At 45.9% G+C, this 22,487-nt stretch overlaps 1 protein-coding gene across 18 annotated transcripts in view; it reads left to right on the plus strand.

The window, feature by feature from the left end:
- MTSS1 (MTSS I-BAR domain containing 1) overlaps positions 1–22,487 on the plus strand; it is a 154,766-nt gene that overhangs the window by 23,068 nt on the left and 109,211 nt on the right. For all 18 annotated transcript variants that reach the window (XM_032873555.1, XM_032873560.1, XM_032873563.1 and 15 more), the window contains exons 2-3: positions 676–737; positions 4,480–4,553. In XM_032873555.1, the coding sequence (XP_032729446.1) occupies positions 676–737; positions 4,480–4,553 (136 nt within the window). The remainder of the gene's footprint in view (positions 1–675; positions 738–4,479; positions 4,554–22,487) is intronic.

The following is a 22,487-nucleotide window of genomic DNA, read 5'->3' on the forward strand; positions in this document are numbered from 1 at the left end:
CTTCCCATGGAAATGGGGTTGGGCGTCACCCTGAGGGTCCCCAGAGGGTTCAGGCCAGTGCCGCAGGGACACAGAGGACGAGGTGGCAGATAGAGTCTCCCCAGGAGGGTGTTGAGTTCCCTGTGAGCTGGAGTGTGCCGGAGATCCACATGTTGTCATGCTATCTGTAGATGCTGGGTGCAAGCCATTAGCTGGGGGGCTGCATTTAGGTAACTTCTCAACCTTGAGATTCTGATCTGTTAAGTAAAGCTTCCCGGAGGCCGCGGTCACTGTCCTGGGGAGGAGCTCCAGTCACCCTGGTTTCCTCCGGGGTGAGGGTGGGAAAAGGCACAGGTCAGGTGGTTCCTCCGGGCAGAGCATTAAATGTTCTGCATATCTTGAATTTGGACCCTCCATCTGTTCCTGAAAAAGTGATCTATCAGTGTATGTGTTAGATTCTGCCAAACTTGTTCCACCTGGCATTTGTAGTATTTACAAGATTACAGGGCCTGAGCACATTCTAAACCCGTTTCTGAGCCACGGCATTGATGTACAGTCTGGGCACCATACCCGAGGCTGCAGAGGAAGAGAGAACACACATTGTTCCCTGTAACTGCGATTGGGTGTTTTGTTATTGTCTTCATCAGATGTCTATCACAGCATGCCTCACTGATTGATGACTTTGTTTTGTTGTAGGGGAGCTATCCAGTGTGGGAAGATTTCATAAACAAAGCAGGAAAGCTACAGTCCCAGCTTCGGTAAGTAGAGAAGCTTGTCATCCCCAGAAAAATGGCGCCATCCTTAGACAAAGGATGGAGAAGGACAGCCCCAGGATTGAGGTTAATTTTGGAAGCATTACAGATACAGAAGCACTTAGTGGGTTCTCATTTGAGTACTGCCACTTCTTAGCCTTATTTCCTGACCCCTGACTCCCCTATGTAAAGCTGAACTCCCATCTGATCTGCCTTCTTCCACAGGAATTTTGAGTCAAATGAGGTATCATAGGAAGGTAGTAGTGAGCAACATTTATGTAATGCTCACTGTGTGCAGACCCATATGTTAACTTAATTAGATCTCACGACCCCAAGGGGTTAAGTACAGTTAGTATCCTCAGTTTATTGATGAGAAAACTGAGGCACAGAGAAGCTAATGGCATACAGCTAGTAAATGGCAGAGCAGGGATTTGAACCTGGGTCTGGCTGCATAGTCCATTCTGTTCACTGCCTATCCTCATAAAGAGTTTACAGCTGACTGTTGACTATCATGTAATTCCATGTGTGTGAAATATCTAGAAAACAGATCTGTAGAGACGGATCAGTGGTTGCCTGGGACTAGGGGAGAAAAAGGAGATTGAGTACAAATGGGCAGGAGAAATCTTTTGGGGGTGATGGAAATGTTCTAAAATTGGCTTGTAGTAGTGGTTGCAGAATTCTAAGCTTACCAAAAAAAATTGTTGAATCACACACCCAAAAAGGGTGAATCTTATGGTATACAAATTATGCCTCAATGAAGCTGCTTAAAAAAGAACAAGATCTAGGGCTGAGCAGCTCTAAGGGGTTCTTATCATTGCCTTGTCTTGGGCTTGCTCCTGTATCATTTGATGTGAAATAGAACATTTTCCAGCGTCTTCTTGTTACAGCTACGTGCTTTTAGTGGGGAGGGGGGCTACCCACTTCGTGGGTGCCCCATGAGGGATGGGACAATTTAAAATGCAATAATTTTCATGACTCCTGTTCATGGAGAAATGGGGGATGACATCAGCTGGTTTGGATGTATGGAGGCGGTTTTCCAGAGGGCAAAGCAGGTAGGTGCTTTCTAGGATAAAAAGCCACGTGGATGACATGACGCTCTTGGTCCTTAGCCGACGGATGTCAGGGGTTACTGCCCAGAGCTCCAGCCATAAGACGGGACATTCCATGACTCCCCTGTAGACCAGGAGAGAAGAACTCCCGAAGGAAGGATCTTTCCTCTTCCATTCTGCCAGCTTTGCAGGTGCCTGGGATTTCTATCCCATGAACTGAGGATTTCCCAAGCTGTGAGTGGTCTTCCAGATGTACAGTCGACTGGGGCATAGAGCCCCTTCTCTCCTTGTCAGATCCTTTACCATTTTGGTGCTTAAGAACGTGTACAGACTTTACAAGTTCCTATTTTTTTTTTTTTCTTTTTTAAAGATTTTCTGCTGGGCCAACCTCCTTTGTCTGAATGCAAGGCCCCGCACAGGCCTTCACCAGCCTCACCTTATCACGCTACAGCTAGTCTCCCATCTCTGCTATTGTTTGCATCTATTCCCAACAGTTAGTCTCCCTCCTACAGGAGGGCCCTCCTGGAGTACACCAGAAAGACAGTTGAGTACCCCTCCTCCACCACCCTGCCCCATTTCTTATCTGACCTCATTTAATTGAATCTGGCAGCCTTTCAGGGTTGGCCAAGGAGAAGATCCTCTCTTCCCCTTTTACCAAAGAGGAAGCTAAAACTTCAAGTAATTGTTTAGCACAGCTAATCAGTTACAATGAAACTTAGAGCAATCTTTTTTTTTTTTAAGATTTATTTATTTTAGAAAGAGGTTGTGGGGGAGGAGCAGAGGGAGAGAGAGAGAGCACGAGAGAATGAATCAGTCCTGAAGCAGACTCCCTGCTGAGCACAGAGCCTGACACTGGACTCTCTCCCAGGACCCCTGAGATCATGCTGAGCGGAAACCAAGAGTTCACTGCTTAACCGACTGAGCCACCCAGGCACCCCAAAGCCTAAAGCCATCTTATCTCCTTGGTACAAAGAACATTTTATTTCATTTTATTTTTTTTTCCACAACGTTTAGGCCTCCTGCGGACAGGGCCCATTTCTTTATTTTGTCAAACTAGGAGTCCCCAGCTGGGAGCCTCCTGCGCGTGGTTTGGTTTTCAGTAGTAAAGGAAGGGCGAGAGGACTGTAGGAGAGGCGCAGCCGCTGGGAGGAGCGGGACGCTGAATCACTGCTCGTGCTGTGGGGACTCCAGAGCAGGGATGTCTCAGGACAGCGGCACGCAAGGAAACAGGACTCATTGGGAGGTGGCGGTTAAAAGCTCCTAATTCCTCACACTTGACCGCCGCCCTCGTTTTCAGGGGAGCCCATGTAGTACACGGGTGATCGACATTGCCTTGAACGAGAATCGATCCAGCCCCTGTGTCAGACCTTAATTGTCAATCAGAATGAGCTACTTATAAATCCCAGGATGTTTGATAAAGCTAACTTTTTCAGGGCTTGCATTTGATGTCAACTCTTTGAAAAATATGCTTCTGAGGGGCTTCTTTTCCCCCAGTTTTGTTTTGTGAATGTCTTTTTTTTTTTTTTTTTTTTTTTTAAATTAGAGCAGAATATTTTCTTGCTCTACTGGGAAATACCAGGCCTCAATTCTGGAGTTTGGCGCTAAGGGAATGTGACCCAGGTTTTCTTAGGGACCACTCCCTGCACCTTCTAAAACCTTCTGTGTCAAAGCCACTGTTCGTGAGGTGTAGGGTCCTTTCTTCAGTTCCATCTTGAACTCCTTTCTTTCTAATCTTTATTCTCATATTCTTCCCTTCAACAGCTTTGCATTCTGAGGTATGCTGAGCAAAGATTAGATTCATACATGAAAAACTTGGAAATGAAGCGCATTTCACAGATTGTGAAGTCTGAGTGGGGCTGGCTTGTGTGTTCTAGCTGTCCCTGGCCCTGGTGGGGAGTGGGGCTTACCCTTCACTGGATGACATCCTGGGATCACAGCACTGGGAACCGGTAGACCACAGAGTGCTCCAGAGGATGTGAAGAACTCAAAATAATTTCTAGGACAGCAAATGACTGTAGTGACTTCTTCCTAGTCTCAAGGAATTCAGAAGATAGCATTCTAAGGTTGAAAAAATAGTCTGTTTCAGTATAAGTGGGATTTAGGGAGAAAAGTCACATAGCAAGGATCTGTCCTGCAGCAGGATGAGCACGGGACTGGGCTTCCTGCCAGCCTATCCCCTTTCCAGGTCTGAGATGAGCTGGTGATTTTGGAAGTCACACTGAGCTTGTCTCCATTTTCCCATCTCTGAAATGAATTAGTTGAAGTAGAGGCTCTCTCTCCAAGATTCCATCTCCCGGTCCACGCAGAAATGCTGTTTGCCTACCCTAAAATCAATTTCACCTGTACCGTTTATGGTTTTTAATGACGTTTTTCTTTTAGGTCAGAAACACCTGTCTTTCCTCCTTTGTGAAATTTGGCCCGGTAATTACGTCGTAGGTGGACCAGGATGGGAAGGATTGCCAGCATCTACTGACCAGCACCGAATGCGCTGGGTGTTTCTGGGAGAGCGTGCTCATGTGAGGAGGAGAAATGCCTCCTGAGCAGACAAGGGGCCCTGTGAAGCCAGTGCCTGTCCATGTCCAGCTGAGTCATTTCTCCTGGAAGGTCGCATGCCCTTCCCTGCAGAGGGGTTAACCCTCTAGCCGCAGTGAATTCATGTGGGACGTTCCTCATGCTTTTGTTCTCTGTTTGCATTTTAGGACCACAGTAGTAGCAGCAGCTGCCTTCCTGGACGCCTTTCAGAAAGTGGCTGACATGGCCACCAACACACGTGGTAAGCAGATGGAGGGACGGCTTCCAGTGCCCGCCCAAGGCAGCCTGTGGGCTCTTACCCTTGGGTGGCTTCGCGAGGAGCGACAGCTGAAGTTACCAGAGCTGCGCTGACTCATGGTTCTAACTTCCTAGAGAATGCTGGGGGTGTCCACGTATTCGAAGTTGCAGATTAGTCCTCCAGATAACGAAGCCCGTGAGAGGAAGAGTGAAAAGTAGAGAAAAGGGGGCACAGTTTGTGCAGGAGGGGCTGGAACTGGGCGCTTGGCTGCGGTTCCTCCCTCCTCCCATGGGTTGTCCTAAGGTTTTCTCTGTTCCCTTGTGGAGAGGGAAGGGGTGAGAATGATCGGATAAACCATTTTCCTGCAGGGATCGCTTGTGTAAGGCACATCCTGTTTTGTTGTATCTGTGTGTGTGGCTCCCACATTTGACTGCAGAACCCTTGAGACTATGACATATTTATGTCGGAACTCCCCCAAAACAGTGCCTAGGACATGGTGGGTGTTTAAAAGTAGGTTTATTAAATCAGTGAACAAAGGGAAATCTTGTGCAACTTTTTAATAGTTTCAGTGACTATAATAAAAACACAGGAGAAGTGTAAAGACGAAAATGCCGCTCCCATATCCACCACCATGGTCAGAAAGACAACATCCCCCTTAATGTGGAGACCCCTGTTCAAAGCAGGGGGTGCTTTCCTTTTCATTCCCAGGCAGGGACGCTCTCCTACCTCTTTTTTTGGCCTTATTTTTCTGGGTCTGCTTGTATACTGTCTGTTCATTGTCATGGTAATATTAGAAAACATGGGCTTTGGGGGTGAGTGTTGGGGGTTGCTGTCAGTCACATGAGGGTTTAGCTCCTCTGAAACACATGATGGATACCTCTGGTGGGGTTCAGTTGGTGCCCCTTTACCACTGGTGCCTTATTAAATATTCAAATGAGTTTGCCGTGAGGCTACTTCTCTTTCATTCCAGAAACTTAAGAATTGCTAGTATTTTAGATACTATTATGGGACCACAGAAATCAATATATTATTTATTCTTCTTGTCCTGAAGGGTTTGCAACTGGGGGGGAGATGTGCAAATAGAGAAATTCGGGGTAGAAGTAATACGCTTAGTATAGCAATAGTAGTAGAACAGCGTGCTGGGGGAGTATAGAAAAGTGAGCATTTAGCTCAGCTCAGGGATTCAAGGGTCTCCCATGGGAGGTAATATTTCCCCTTACTTCCAAGATGCCAGCGGTGTTTCGAAAGGTTCCCTAGGAAGAATGTGATGGAAATACCAGAGCAGTGGTTGGAAGGACTTATTCTGGTTTGTCAGCTTGTTGTGGGTCTTAACTTGTATCTTTTCTTAATCGGTTAAAAAATTCTTACATCCTCGACATTGTCCATTGTACTCTTTTCACTTGAATATTCTAAAGATTCTGTAACGTTTAAGCCAAGGATCACCACTGTCAGTGTTTTTGAGTCTGTTTTCAGATATTATCTTCTACTTCAGCAGTCTCTGGAACCGGACCATCAGTCACATTGAGGTCTTTCTAGAAGGGCCCTCAGAACGGGTCTTCCTTCAAAGAATGGCTCCACCATTTGAAAGGACAAGGGTCACGGCATTGCATTTTTGAGACTCTGTGATTCTTAATAAGATTTTTATATTTTCATATTTAATTATTGATGGGACCCTCAAGGGTGGAGGAGGGCAGCATCCCCTGAGTTCCCATAATTGCCGACAGCAGGCACAGGGGTTTCTGCAGAGGCTGCTGCCTGAGGTGGCTCTTGGTGGGAAACCGGAGGGCCTGCAGGTCTCATGGCTCCAGGGAGGACAAACAGAGCAGCTATCTGTGGGAAAAGAAACCAGAATAGCCTCTCTGTGGCCGTGACAGAGGTGAGTCGCAGCTTGGAGGTGAAGTATTTGACAAAAGACAAATGATGTCGCAGTGAACAGACCCCTGCTCCGATGTATTTTTAAACCACTTGATTTCAGGTCATTTTTAGTGATGCCAGAATAACTTTACATTTTGCGATCTTTAGAAATCCCTATGCACTGGGGGAAAAAGAACTTTCTCTCGAGTGTGAGAATTCTCACATGACCTAAAAAAGGGTATGGTTGATACAGAGAAGGTGTATTTTATAGAGGGGGTAAGAGAGAAACCCGAAGGCACTTCTTGTAGGGTCAACAAGCATCAGAAGTGATTTTTATTAAGTTATTTTTAACTTAAAAATGAAAAAACCTAGACCATGCATGGTTTTGTTGTTGTTGGTTTTAAAGATTTTATTTATTTATTTGACAGAGAGAGAGAGAGAGAGAGATCACAAGTAGACAGAGAGGCAGGCAGAGAGAGAGGGGGACGCAGGCTCCCTGCTGGGCAGAGAGCCCGATGCGGGGGGCTCAATCCCAGGACCCAGAGATCATGACCTGAGCTGAAGGCAGAGGCTTAACCCACTGAGCCACCCAGGCACCCCTAGACCATGCGTTTTTGCTTAAAATTTCATATAACAGTCTGTAAAGTAAAATCCACCCCTCCCTGTGCCCCCTTGCAGGGATTGGGTTGAGTGTCATTTGCGGATTTTTTTTTTTTGCATGTATAAACATGCAAACATTCTTTCTGGAAGGAAGAAAGCTGGTTGCAGAATGGTGTGTAGAATGGGACATGGAGTAAAGTACTTCTGGATGATCTAGAGGGGGCCCCTAAGTAATATGTTCCTGTGCTTTTACTCCACAGTATGTGACACTTCTCATGTCCATGCTTGGGGAGGGAGCTGCCTCATTCTTTCTAGGGCTCAAACGGAATTCCGTTGTCTGGATACAGCACAGTTTTAGCATTCCGCTGTTGGTGGAAATTCAGGCTATCTCCCATTTATTTGCTGTTACAAGCCATGCAGGAATTAATGCCCAGGTATACATCCTTTGGGAGATCTGTATATAATCTTTTTTAATAGTGTGTGCATCTCCACGGAAGCAATCTGGAGAAAATGCTCCAAACGGTTTTGGTCAGCGGCAAATATATTTGGACTTAAGATCATTAAAGGCTGTGACTCTGTGGTTTGCAGTTTGATATCTACCCTTTACAAAAGTCCAGTTTTGTTGTTTTGGTTTTTGTTTGTTTTGTTTAGAGCTTTGGAATGTATTTTTTGAGTCCTTCTTGCTCAAAGTGATAGAAGGCAATTCAAGTGCATCTCCTTTGGGCAGGCTTCCAGAATCTCAAGATAGCATGTCTCTGGTTTCCAAAATATTAGCGTTCCATATTGCCTCCCAAAGCTCTGAAATTCCTTTGTCCTTTTTAGCTAATGTTTCGCACTCGCTGTTAATATAATTTATTTAGGAAAAACTTTTTAAAGCTATTCACTATAAGAGCAAAATTAATGTAGTCGTCATCTAACTTGTTCAGTAGGATGTGGAAATATGTTAGAACTCTCTTTTGTTTGTTATACAAATGCATTTAAGTTGCTATTATAATGTGTGTATTTAGATGAACAATTAAAGCCTAATGGAACTTAAGAGTTTATTAGCACCATAATCCATAGTACAGTGTCCTAGTCTGTTGGCTGCGCACTCTGGAATGAATATACAGTTTGTATTTAGCATGAAAGTACACCTTTTCCCATATTACTAGCCGCAGAGAATTAGTGTCTGGGCATTGCTATGCATGGGATACCAGACTGTGGAGTGAGTCCCCATCTTCTTCGTGTCCATGATGGACCAGCAAATGACCCATCATTGGAGTTGAGAGATGTTTGGACTGACTGGTATGCAGTTGTCTGAGTTACTTAGAAAGAAAGAGAGAGCGAGAGAGAGAAAGGAAGAAAAGGAAAGGAAAGAAAGAAAAGACAAGGGAGGTTGAGGTAGAGGGCCCTCTTGAGCAGAGGCACCTCTTGGGGAATAGTGTTCCTGCACCTGTGAGCGCGTCCTTGCAACTGGGCCTGGCTCCCTATTTCACTGGAAGGCTACTGAGGTAGCCTACTGGGTACTGAGCTGATGAAACCCTCCGCCTTAGTCAGCACTGGCCCTTCACGCCACTGCGTTGTTTGCTTGTGTCAGCAAGGGCCTTTGAAAAGCATAATGCTGTGTGACTTTGATTTCTGGCTGCCTCTGTATGCCTGTGTAATTACTTTATAGCTTTGAAAAACCATCTCAGGGTTGTTTAGCTAGTGATACACCAAACCCAGAGTGAGGAGTTTAAGATTTTATGAAGGAAGGAAATGGATCCCCAGCTGACTAGATCATCTTTAATGTTTAGAAGCCTTTGTACATCACTTTTAAAAAAGTGGGCATGGTTTCAGTGTTGGAAATCATGATAGCTAACGTTTACTGAATAGTAATGCTGGCTGGGCTGTGTTCTAAGAGCATCACGTATGCTGAATATCTTCTCACAACGTGAATATACATGCTTGTGATCTCCATTTTAGGTGATGAAATCAGGGTAAAGAGAATTTACCTAAAGCAAGATTGCATGGCCAGTAAGTGGTAAAAGGAGTCTGGCCCAGAGCCTAGATTTTAACCATAAAGTAACAATTCCTTATGTAAGGAGCTCCCTGGGTTTAGTATAAGCTTATGTTCGCTTTTAAAGTTACTTGATCCCGAATGCATTAAAAGAATCTAGGTAGCACCTTGGAGTAACCCAGATTGGGAACTGTGATGCCTGGGTTTGCCTTCTGGTTTTGCCGACTAGGCAGCCCTTAGTAAATTACGATAGCCAACCTCCCGACCCCCGCCCCTTATCCCAGGGGTGTACTAGCCAAGACCCTCAGTGGACGCCTGAAACTGGAGATTGTCCTGAACCCTGTACATTCTGTTTTTTTCTATATGTATATATCTGTTATTAAGTTTAATTTATAAATTAAGCTCAGAGATTAACAACAAATAGTAATAATAAAATAGACCAGTCATGAGACTATCCTATAATAAAAATTATGTGAATACGGCCTTTCTGTCTCTCAGAATATCTTGTCCCATACTTCTCGTGATGATGAGAGATGATGATAAATGCCTACGAGGTGAGTTGAAGTGAGGGGAGTGACGAAGGTGCTGTGACCCAGTGCTGGGCTCCTGTTGAACTGACCTCCTGACGGTTTGTCAGAAGGAGGGTCAGCTGATTCCAGACCACAGCTGACTGGGGGTTTAACTGACACAGCAGAAAAGCAAAACCTTGGTAAGGAGGGGTCGAGTCTTTTCTGGGTTCACTTTTCTGGGCTTTAATTTCCCCACCTCTAAAAGGGGGTGTTCCCAGGACACAGAGTCCTAGATGATCACAAGGAAACTTTCTTGGTTCTAATATTCTCTGATTTGAAAAATCTCATTTGGCCCTATTAAGTCCATAAAATATGAATGAAGATGGACGTCCAAATTCTCTCCCCTAGGTTATCTTTAGACTTTCCAATTTTTGCCCTGGAGACAGAGGAAGTGGAGGAAGCAATGTGAAGCATAGGATAATGGAGAGAGGGAGGATACGAAGAGAAAAGTCAAGGCCCCCTCAGACCTGCAATGTGCCTTTGAGGAGGGCTGGTAGAAGCTGGAACGTTGAGGAGGACTGTGTAGGTCATAATCACTCAAGAAGTTGATTTTAAGGGGCGCCTGAGTGGCTCAGTGGGTTAAAGCCTCTGCCTTCGGCTCGGGTCATGATCCCAGAGTCCTGGGATCGAGCCCCGCATTGGGCTCTCTGCTCACAGCAGGGAGCCCGCTTCCCCCTCTCTCTCTGCCTGCCTCTCTGCCTACTTGTGATCTCTGTCTGTCAAATAAATAAAATCTTTAAAAAAAAAAAAGTTGATTTTAAAATACAATTTCAGGGGTGCCTGCATGACTCAGTCATTGAAGCCTCTGCCTTCCGCTCAGGTCATGATCCCAGGGTCCTGGGATTGAGCCCATATGGGGCTCCCTGCTCAGCGGGGAGCCTGCTTCTCCCTCTGCCCCGCCAGGAGCAGGCTCTCCATTCTGCGAGCGCTCTCTCTCTCTCGCTCACACTGCTCTCTTTCAAGTAAAGACAATCTTAAAAAAAAAAAAAAAAAAAAATACAGATTTCAGGGCCCTGCCTTGTATCTGTGGAGTCCGATGTGTGTGGGTAGGATCTGGGAATCTCAGATTTTTTTAAGTTCCTCGGGAGAGATTTCTCCCCAGCGAGGTTTGGGCCTCTTGCCATAAGCCACCTGTCCAGCGACATCTCTGCCAGGGGCTGGCACTCCCACCCACAGAGAGACGCTCCTGGCTCCCTGAAGCCCTTAAATCCTTTGATCCCCATCTGCTCGGCTCGTGGGTGCCTTCCAGACCTGGAATGTCCTTCTCCCTCCACCCCCTGTCCGCCTCCTTTAGATGCTCGAGGATTTGCTGCTTGTTTCCCAAGAGCCAGGTTTGCAGTCGTGTCACGGATGATACCGATGATCACCAAAGCAGGGGGAGACTTCAGGTCTCAGGGCCTCCGTGGCATGGTGCAAGCGTGTGGCTCACTGTGTCATCCCCGGCTCCGTACTAGGATGCAGGCCCTTCCAGGACAGGCCTCTCTGAGGAGCCTGGGCACCTAGATGCTCAGTGGCTCTCCAGCATTTGGCAAAGTGCAGACAGTGTTTGATGAATGAATGACTGAGCATGTACAGCAGTGAGCACGCTCGCACGGGCCTTGGTGGATCTGGGTGAAGAAGGCTGTCATCCCCGGGGGCAGGAAGCTGGTGGGATTGGATCTTGGTCAGATTCCATGTAGGGGTTCAAAATTCACATTCGGGCGACCCCCCCCCACCCCGAGGTCCAGTCTGGTGTGGAGTGTGTGACTTCATATTTCTTATAGCTGAAGAGGGCCCAGCAATTTCATGATGCAGTCACAGGAAGGGGCGGGTGGGGGAGTGGCTGGGCCCAGGGAAGAGAGGAAACCTTCCCTTCTAGGGGAGGAGATGCTCAGAAGCTATTGGAAGAGGCAGCTCAACCGGTTTTGTTTGCCCCCGAGTTTTAGTTTAACTAGGTGGATTGAGATTTCACTGGCCCTTAACTTCTGGCTTGACTTTGGTGTGTGTTCAAGTCAGACTGTTTCATGTAATCAGAGCCTTGTGATTTCTACCTAGGAATCTCCTCAGCCACAAACTGGGGGAAAAAACAATTATTTTTAAAAAATCATAAATAAGGCCCTTCTCACAGGCCTGGAACTGAATATTCTTTGACTATGGATGTGAAAGGAATGTCGACAAATTCATTCACCGATTCAAAATAAAAAGGTCTCAAACTGCAGCCTGCTCATCTCTAGATATGGTGGTAGATTATGTGAATGGTTATTTTTGGTTATTGTCTTTGGGAATTTATTGCCTTTAGGAAAAGAGAGAACTTAAAAGTCTTTGGGAAACAAGCTCTGTTGTGATTTTTCCTTAAGAGCTTACTTAGCTTGTTTGGAAAACTTCAAGGGTCATGTATTTCATTTTTCTGATGATCTTATTCTGAGGATTTACCAGATAATAGGAGAAAATGGAGTCTAGCAGAAAGTATCTTCTGGAGCCCGGAGAAGGAGCTTTATGGAAACCTGGCAGGGGTGAATTTTGCTTAGAGACTGTATGTAACCATCATAGGGGCACCTGAGCTCTGATTTCCCAGAGCCTGGCACATGTTAGGTGCCCAGGAAACAGTTCCTGATGTATTAAAATTTTTTCCTAAAGTGAAACCCTTCATAGCTTTCAGGGTGGATGGACCAGCAGCTGTATTTTCTCATAGTTTTAAACATGAGCCTAGGTATGCTGGATCGAAGATGACCTAGAAACTCTCCACTGCTTTTCATTTGCAGGGTTTTGAACTTGCCTTCTTGATTTCGATTCTGGTGAATTGTGCTGAGGAAGCTCTAAGCTAACTGTGCCCCACTGTTAGTTACGTTTTGAGGAGTCTCGCTGGTTTGATGTTGGCGGGTGTGGGGAGTAAGAACAGAACTATGCAGAATAAGAACATTTGTATTTGTTTCAAGTAGGAAATTGACCGGGCAAAGACAAAGTCACCTTTTTTCTGGCATTTCTTTTTTGTTTGTTTTCCCTTTAATTGCAGGCCCAGTGCCAGGACTTGACAGGTGCTGTGTATGCCTGCTGTGGCGTCCTGGCCCTGTGGAGCTTTCAGTCTGGGCCAGGCCGTTCTGTGAAATTCTGGAAATGGTCTGTGGTTTCACTGCCCAATATGGTAGTTATTCGCTGCATGTGGTTTTTGAGCACTTGAAATGGGGCTAGCGTAACTGAGGAGCTGAATTCCTAATTTTTTACATTTTAATTAATTTTAATTATATGTAACTTAGAACTTTGCTGAGGGCTTTTGGGCCACAATCTGGAATAGTAGCTTTAGGAATTTCCATCAGCTTCTCAAGCCACTCCATGCTGAAATGTGTACTACGTGTCTAGGAGTACATATCCATCTATTTTTGTATTTTAATACCTGTCATAGTCTCAATCTTACATGAAGTCCAAATGAAAAAAAAGTTGTAAGTTGTTGCTTTTTATGATAATATTTACCCTAGCTAAAACGTGTGTGCCTATTATTTAAATCGCTTCAGGATATAAATTCTCCATCTCCTAGAAATATTTTGGAGTTGTCTTTGACCTACAAAGGGGTGACATAAAAAATATAATGCCTTTTTAAGTGGATTCATGGATGCATATCCTGCTTGTGGGTTTCACTTTTTGATGCTTTTCTACTCTGATAGACCTTGAGTCATTTTAACCTATTACCGCAATACATTTAATCCTACACATTCTGCTTGGGATAAAACAACTTTTAAAAAATTGCCCCTATGGGGGAGAGGGTGATGCACAGTCATTTAAACGTCTGACTCTTGATTTCACAGGTCATGATCTCAGTGTCCTGGGATCCAGCCCTGTGTCAGACTCTGTGCTCAGTGGGGTGTCTGCTTGAGGATTCTCTCCTTCTCCCCCTTTTCTCATTCATGCTTTCTCTTTTTCTCTCTCAGATACATGAAGAAATCTTTAAAAAAAAAAAGACCCGATGGGGGCCCTTGGGTGGCTCAATTGGTTCAGTGTCCGACTTGATTTTGGTTTCCATTTGGTCTCAGGGTCTTGAGATTTGGTCTCGATTTGGTTTTGGTTTTGATCTCAGGGTCCTGGGATTGAGCCCCGTATCGGGCCCTGCACTCCAAGGGGAGCCTGAGGATTCTCTCTCTCCCTCTGCCCCCTCCCTGTTTTTAACCTAACCTTGTGGTCTTTCATTTTTAAGACGGTACAGGGTTTTTCTTATAGACCACCTAGTGTATGGGGAACCTTTTCATTTCTGGGGGGCGAAGTTGCTTGCCCGAGGCCACTCAGCTTGAAGGGGCTCACGGGGAATTGTCCTGCTAGCGCAGCGCGTTGTCCCCTGGTTTCTCCCAAAAGCCGCGTGGTAAACCGCTTGTTCACATCGTCCCTTGGTTTAATGCTGAGGAGATTCAAGTAGGAAATAGCATGAGCTGTGGAGAAAAAGAAAAAAAAAATCTCTTCTGTGCTCTCAGTCAATTATTTGTAAGGATTTTTCTTTGCTTATTTGCTTTTCTGCAGGATCTTTGGTCAGCTGTTTCTCGAAAGCCATTTCCCACTTCATTTCGGTCCTTCGTTTTCCTATGGAAGATGCTTTTGTTTTCTTTTAGCTCCGTGTCTATGGGGGGGGGCTGCTTTGCTTAAATTTGGAGCAAAAATATATTGTTATATTTGCCATACCTATGCGTATTTATCTGCAAGAATAACGAGGTATATCTTTCGTCTGCCTTGTCTTAGTTTTGCAAATCTATCTCCGTCCACAGGTGTGTGCACGTACACATGCGCACACGTACACACGCACACACAATATGTGTTTTGATTCCCAAACATTTAAGATTGCCACGGGACGCTTATTTCTAGTAAAAGATACTGCTGTGGAAATCTGCAGCGTTTCCTGCTGTGTGTGCCAGGGCCCAGGGACCCTGGTTGCCATGGAAACCAATATCCAGCCGCTGGTGGCACTTTAGAGCTGCATTTGAGCGCATTTCACGGTTCGATACAATGCCGCTGCATCTCCCTTTAAAATAACCAGGGAGGGGGAAAAACTGAGTGATTACAAATTTTAAAAAATGCTGTTTCTGCAAAGGCAGAAAGAGACCTTAATATGCACCCTTTTCATGTGTCGGTCGTAGAACAGCACAATCACCCAAAGGTGGCCAGAGGTATCTGATAAAATATAGAAGAATTTTGGAGGAGATGGTGAAAGTGGAACCTTTCCTGCTCGAGCTGGGGGTCTGTAGGCTTCCTTCGGGAATGACGGGCACACCGGGCTGACGTGGCCTTTTATCCTGTTGACTCTGGCTGAGTCCGTTTGATTTGTCCGAAGGGCTTGAGAGCAGACAAAAGACCTCCAGCTTTCTCCACCCTAACCCCCTTCCTGCATTTCCTGACCCCACTGTCTCAGAACCTGCCCAGAGAACCGGATCAGAGAGCCTGGAGAGCTCGCCCGAACGTTTGCCCTGGATTGGCAGGTTGAGCACGTGGCTGCCATCTGTGCTTGTTGAAATGTGGATGTGATGATGAGAGCGAGCCTTCATTTGGATAATACGGTTTAAAATAGCCAAGTGTAAGACACGTTGCTTGTACGAGAACTAGAAGGACTCATGAGCCACCTGAACACACCCACTGACCTCCCAGTGGTCTGTCAGCCACTGGCCACAAATGGGCCCAGAGCACATCTGTGCGGGACGTGACAGGTCCCCAGCCCCAGGTTCCCACTGCCATGAACAGACTCCTGTGGCGTGAGATTGAGGGACAGTAAGATGGGTCCCAGCGTTGTTTAGATGGACGACTAATGCCTCTGACATTTGTTTTTCCAAATGTGTTTGTATGAAGCAAATCCTGGGAGTGGGTGTTCTTCAGAAGCAGTGGGACACCCCAGAGCCTTTGCCTGTCACAAGTGGTGGGGATCACAGGCCAGCCATGGCCTTGAGGGTTCACGGAGGGCCCTCCACCTGTTGTAGTGCTCAGCTGGTCCTCCAGCCGCTTTATCTTGAGGTGGTAGCAACCCCATTTTGCAAACAAGGGGAACCAGCTTGATGACTTGCAGGGACTGGGTTGAAATGTCACATAACTTTGAAGCCACAGAGCTTGGAGTGTGTATCTGCTTTGTGTGACCCTCAGTCCCACGTTCTTATCACCTGAGAGATCATTTGTCTATACAGAACCCTCTCAGGATTGAGACCAGCCTTTCCTCACTGCGGTGTTATTGACATGTTGGGCTGGAGAATTCTTGGTTGTGAAGACTCTGCATTTTGGGACGTCTGGCAGCATGCCTGGTCTGTCCCCCATTTGTGAAAACTGAAAACGTCTCTGGATGTTGCCCAGTGTCCCTTGGGAGTTAAAATGGTCCTGATGAGAACCTCTGAATTAGACCCTTCAGCTCTTGTCATAGGGCGGTTTGGTGGAACCATGGCTGTGCCTTTTCTTGACTCAGTTGTGGGGAACTTTGTTCCTTTAAGCTGGGTTTTAAGTTATTTATAACTGTGTTTCGATTTTAGAAGTTTGACACTTCATGCAATGGTTTCATTTGAGCAATGACCACTGTGCCAAGTCATGGATAAAACTTTGTGAAGAGGCCGCATCTTACCAAAATAGATTGTTCCTTTTCCGCAGAAGGTCATTCTCCAGTGTGAAGATATACATAGTATTTTAAAAGATTCAGTGGACTAAGAACAGTGATGGAGATGGACAGAGGTTTTCGTTCCCGCTGGGCTGGCTGGCTGGCTTCCTTCACGGAGAGGTGGCTTGGCCGAGGCAGAGCCTGGGTTGGGACGCTGGCTCGAGGTCTGTGCTGCCCGGTCACAGCGGCGGGTGGCCTTGGTGGGTTGGTCCGATTGGACACACGTCAGCTTTGTTGTCTGTTGGAGGACAGTTGGGTTGGCCATCCCTGCCTGTCAGGGTGATTGTGGAGTCGCTTGACACTGTGGCTCTGAAAGGGCCCAGCAGCTATGACACAAGGTCATGTGCTGCTGTGTCACATAATTTCTGGGGGTCCTGCCCACGTTGGACCGGGGGTTTCTCGGCTGCTTCTTAGACACCAATGCTCATGTCTCATTCCGCCGTTGTTTGTCTTGTCTCCTACCTCTCTGTCTCCAACCTCTGCCCATATCTCTTCATTTCTTTATGTCCCTGATTTTCCTCCAAGAGACTTCTGACATTTTATGATTTCCCTTTCTTCTCTGGGCTCTGTTAATATTTTGTTTATTACTACTACAGTTTATATTTTTGTTTATAAATGAGTATTTACATATTATAAATATTACATGTAATTGTAATACTATATTGCTCCTAGATTTGGAGTATTGTAATGGTAAATTGAATGAATTTTTATTTTGTTAATGTTTTATTTTTTCAAGCTTTATTGAAGTATGATTGACAAATAACTATTTATTTAGGTTGTGATTTTTTTTTTAGATGTATATCATGATTTCATATACTTAGACATTGTGAAATGATGACCCCAGTTAAGTTAATTAACAAACCCATCATCTAACATGGTTACCATTCTTAAAAAATGAATTTTGAGATTTTTTAGTTGTCTCTTGCATGCCCCCAGGCTGGGGAATCTCACCTTCCCCACCTTGGCCTTCACTTGGAATATTCCTTTCCTTCCCTCATGCAGACCCTAGCTGATGCTCTAAGGTTGCTCTCAGGCGCCTTCTCATCTGGAAAGCCTTTCTTGGTCCTTAGGCAGGTTAGAGGCTGCCCTGCTTTGCTTCAAGCCCAGAACCTGGGTGCCCATCACCATTCCCTTTCAAACTTCTGAGCTGCTTCAAGGCAAGGACTCCTTCACTGATGACACCGGTGAGCACTCCTCTGGTGTGCCCTGTTTTTGTTTTGTTTTTGTTTTTTTCCTTAATTGAGATGAAGTTCATATAACATAAAACTGTTGGAAAGCAAATAGTTCGGTGGCATTTCATTATTCACAGTGTTGTACAACTGTCACCTCCGTCTGGTTCTGAAGTATTTTGATCACCTCAAATTAAACCTGCACCCAGGGTGAGGGAGAAGTTGTGGATATGGGTGTTGGTGAGGGTTGTACAACAGAGAGAGTGTACTGGAACGTCATGGAACTCTACACTTAAAAATGGTTATAGTGTTGGGGTGTCTGGGGGCTCCATCTGTTAAGCATCTGCCTTCGGCTCAGGTCATGCTCTTCAGGTTCTGGGATCGAGCCCCACATCGGGCTCCCTGCTCAGCAGAGGGGTCTGCTTCTCCTTCTCCCTCTGCTGCTTCCCCTGCTTGTGTGCTCTGTCTCTTTCTTTCTCTCAAATAAATAAAATCTTTTTAAAAAATGGTGATAATGCACAGGATTCTTAGGTCAGTAAAAAATACTCTTGTGTCATGCCGTACTGATGGCTACATGACCATGCAACACCAAGGACGCATCCTCATCGAACTGTGCTTTTGGGTGATAATGCTGGACCAGAGTCAGTTCATTGGGGATAACACCTGTACCATTCTGGTGGGGGATATTGATAATGGGAGGCTGTGCATTTGTAATGATAAGGGCATATATCGGAGATCTATCCCTTCTCCTCCATTTTGCTATGAACCCAAAAAGCTCTAAAAGAAAATAAAATCTTAATTAAAGAGATGACTACGATGCTAAATTTTGTATTAGGTATATTTTATCACAAAAAACCCAAAACCCCGTACACATTAAGCAGGTAATCCCTCTTCCTCTTGTCCACTACTTCAGCTAGCGTCTGGCAGTTATCCTGCCAGTGTTTTGTATTTTTTTCATCGTTATACCCTTAGCTTCCACCATGGTTGTTGCTGAGTAAAACTTTGATTAGTGAATGAAATGAGCTTTTCCTTTAACACTGGTTTGTCTTTGTATATTTCTTCAATAGCCACATAATGAGAAAAGTTATCTTTAAGGAAATTTCTTTGAGTTGTTTCCTTAGTATTTATTTAAGAGTTTTCTACTTGTCCACCATCTGTGTAGACGTGCCTCTGGAACCAAAGCTACTTTTGTGGTTCATCCGCCCATCTTGGTGATTTTTAGTTGATGTTTTGGGTTAATAATGGTGGTCCTGGTGCTGTACCTAGCAGCATCTGACTGACACACTCAGAGACATGGTCTTATTGACTCTTTCAGACCGATGCAGTTATGGCCAAGTACCTGCTTTTTCTTAGGATGTTAAAATTTTCAATTACTGTTTCTTTTATGGAGGAGAAAAAAATTGGAGCCATCCTTTCAGAAATTAATATCTTTAAGCCAGTTTCTTCCTTAAAGTATGTTGGTCTTTTTCTTTATGCTCACTTCTCAAATCTTGTTCTTCCCTGTTGCTCTATAATTTATAAAATTGTATTGCAGTTGGCTTGGGTAGAATTGACTTAAGCATAGTTGAGCCTTTAGATTTTCTTTCTGGCATGGACAAAAGCCTCATTAATTATGAATATGAATTCCTTTTGCAAAATGACAAGATTGAACATTTCCTCATGCCAGTATCCCAGCTGTCTCATTCTGATGCTCAACAAAGACTTTTAGAGATTGTCTTTAATGGCTGTGCTCGCAGAGACTTAAAAAAAAAAAAAAGAAAGAAACTATAAAGAATGCAAAATAGCTCACAGTTTTGTTTGTCTAGAAAAAATAGTGAAAAGTTTCTGTTTTACTGTGGACATTTTCTACTCTTGTGATGCATTTGAGGGCTTGAAGATTTGGCCATGGCCACAAACCAAAGGATCATTTCTTCTCTCTGAAGTGTAGATACGAAATTCCATTTGTTTTGATGACCTGTACTTGGAGCCCCTAGGCTTAGGTCACCTTTTGCCCTCTGACCAGCCGAAGCTCACTCTTGGTTTGGTGACAGAGATGGCAGTGGCGTTGGTAGTTAGCCAAACCGAGCCCTCACCGTGCTGATTGATTATGGCCTCTTCACGTTCACTGGGTAGCTGCTGGAGGGGGTGAACTGGGGCCTCATTCCAGAGCCTCCAGGCTTTGAGCCACCATATTCTCTTACCTCGGTCCTGAGTGTGTCTTTTCAGCCATCGGTTGACCAATCCCAATGCAACAGTTTTTCATCTTCTCACTTGCCGTGCATCCTGTGATTTTTGCTGCCAGAGAAATTGACCCAGATATGGCAGTTGGTTCTTTGGAGTTGGAACCCTTGGAAGGATTGTTCCATTTCTGGCCTCCAGCTGGGGTTTTCTTGTTTGGAGACAGATCTGTGTTGTTGCATTCCTTCCAGCCTGTCCAAGAAACCAGCCCTCTTCGGAAATTCCCTACTAAGTAGAGAGCCTAAGGCTCAGGGACCACATGTGTTTGCGTATGCATGCGTGGGCCAATGTTTCATAACACGCTGCTGGAAACCTTTTTTCTGCTCCCAGTTCGTTCAGGGGGAGGATGTCTAGTGTCGTCACTCCTCTTCCATTTTTTAATTTAAATTTGTTTATTATTTATTTGCTCACTTTAACCGGAAGCTCTGTAACATGACACATGAGCCAGTCATGCTTACGTCCCATGAAAATAACATGGGGCCGGACGATTCAGAGTGCTGTTGCGTCTTTACTTCAGGAAGCCTCAGAATTGGAACCGAGGTGGTCTGGTGCTGTTGGAGGCTGAGCAAGGAAGGGCGAATGACCATTTTTAATTAGAAAAGCAAGACAGAGCAGTCGTCCATTGTTGAAAGCCCGTGCATTTTTGTTTTGACAAGAACATGGTTAGGGCTGTACTTTGGCTTCAGAACCCCCTTGTTGTCTTGGACTGGGTTTCATATGCATTTGGCTTCAAGTGCTGTTTCATGTCATTGTGTCTGCTCACATGCTGTGTCTGCGCTGTGTTGTCGTCCCTTGCCTGCGTTGTTCTTGGTCTCTGAGGTGGGAACTGCTGTCGCAGCTGCCCAGAGCTGTCCCTGTTGGCCTCTACCAGCCGAGGCAGCCAGCCTTCACTTTTGGCCCCCCCCTCCCCCCCCGCAGCCTGTCCTCCCCCTCCCCGGCTGCTTTGCCACTGATGATTGCTGTGTCACACCCAGGGAGCACCAGCCAGTCAGTAAGTAGGGCGGACCCTGGCTCGAGGGGGGCTGCTGGGGGGGGGGCACACATTTTGAGGAACCCTGGTCTCACTCTACAGAAGAACGACCCCCCCAAATCACGTCAGTGTGAATGGCAAAAGAGGGTATATTTTTCTGGTGGGAATGCTGCCCAGCTGTTAGAGTACAGAAATTGCACAGCGTGCTGGTTAAGAACCTGCAATTTGGATTGAACCCTGGCCTGCGATTTTTTTTTCAACGTGACCTTTTGCAAATGGCTCCAATCTCTGCATACCCAGTTTTCTTGTGTGTAAATTAGATGTGATGATAGCACCCGTGTAGTAGGGCTGCAGGGAAGTGTGTGTGTGTGTGTGTGTGTGTGTGTGTGTAAGGGCCTCGTGCAGTGCCTGGTCCATAACAGGCTTTACGTGTTGGCTATAATTTTTTAAAAGATTTTATTTATTTGAGCGAGAGCAAGAGAGAGAGAGAGGGCACAAGCAGGGGGAGTGGTGGGGCAGAGGGAGAAGCAGGCTTCCCACTGAGCAGGGAGCCTGATTCGGGGCTCGATCCCAGGACTCTGGGATCATGACCTGAGCCGAAGGCAGAAGCTTCACCGACCGAGCCCCCCAGGCGCCCCTGCGTGTTAGCTCTTACTATGAAGAAGGTAAGCTACTACTTGTCAGTCCACAGGAATGTGTCAGGCAGTGTGCTGTGTGCTTGCTGTAGATTATGTTAATTAATCTTTATACAAAGTGGTTCTGAAAGAGGTGGCATTGATTTAAACAGTGGTCGGGTTCCCTGAAATAATTTGGAATATATTTAGGATGGGTACGTTTTCATTGTGGACATGTAAAAAAACCTTACACACACGCACACACACTCTCTCTCACATGCGTGCGCACACACCCCCAAAACAGCTGGGTGTGGCATGAAAGCAGAACCCTTCATGACTGATGCATGATGTTGGGCGGGAGATTAGTTACTTGAGTTTGTCATTTGCCTTTTTTTTTTTTTTTTTTTTTTTTAAAGAATGCCACAGCTTCCTGTGTTGTTCTAGACTTGATAGACACATTTGTGTAAGGTTTCCAAAGTCCAGCTTTTCACTCAGCAGGAAGCTGAGCACAGTAATCCCGCTCTTTGTTTGCACTGCTGAACCTTGGAGTCCACTCCCTGGCGGGGTGTGTGGGGGGGTCCTTTCTACTCTCTGCTCCTACACTTAATCCCCAGGTGGCCTTGAAGAGATTATTAACTTGCTTAAATGTGATTAAGGAGCTCCCTCTCCGTGGTCCAAAGAAACCACCACTCTCGCCACGAGGGTCTTGAGGGCCGGGTGTAGCCTTCCTCCTGCAGGCATCAGGTCTGGGGTAAGGAGGTCAGTGCAGAGCAGCAAGAGTCCTCCACCGTGCGGGCGGGGTGGGGGGCTCCTGGCGCCCTGCCCTGCTTTGCTAAGGGGTGTGTCCGTCAGTCACGCTCTGGGAGCACCGTGCCTGGCACCCGTGAACGCTCTTCACCACATGGAACAGGTGGTTGAGTTTCTCCGTTGAGGGTCCTGGGTGTTCTCGAAAGAGATGAATATAACTGAAGTGTTAAAATATACTCTTACATGCTGTTACATGCTGTTCACACAGTGGAAATGCTATATTGGGTTCTGGAACCTGAGTGCTTTCACTGTGGCCTATAAATAAGCTTTGTTTTCTCCACGATCGTCTTCCCTACCTCTACCTTGGATTACTCCCTCTGGTCCCTCCTCTCCTACCCCAGTGCATTTTCCCCTGGAGCTCAACTTCCAGGTGCTTCCTTCTGAACTACTTTGAGCTGAGAACAAACTAGCAGCTAGTTGGCCGTGTACCCCTGGGGTTTGGTAGCTGGAGGAGGGAGGGCCTTCTTCTGGTGATGGGTCCCCTCCCTGTCCTGCGGTCTGACTCCAGGCCTTGCCTGATGCTTCTGACCGGGGACAGAGCTGAGCTGCTCACGACTGTCCTGTATCCAGGACGTA

The sequence above is a fragment of the Lontra canadensis genome, unplaced genomic scaffold (assembly GCF_010015895.1).
Source record: "Lontra canadensis isolate GAN:19392208 unplaced genomic scaffold, GSC_riverotter_1.0 scaffold49, whole genome shotgun sequence".
NCBI classification, from domain to species: Eukaryota; Metazoa; Chordata; class Mammalia; order Carnivora; family Mustelidae; genus Lontra; species Lontra canadensis.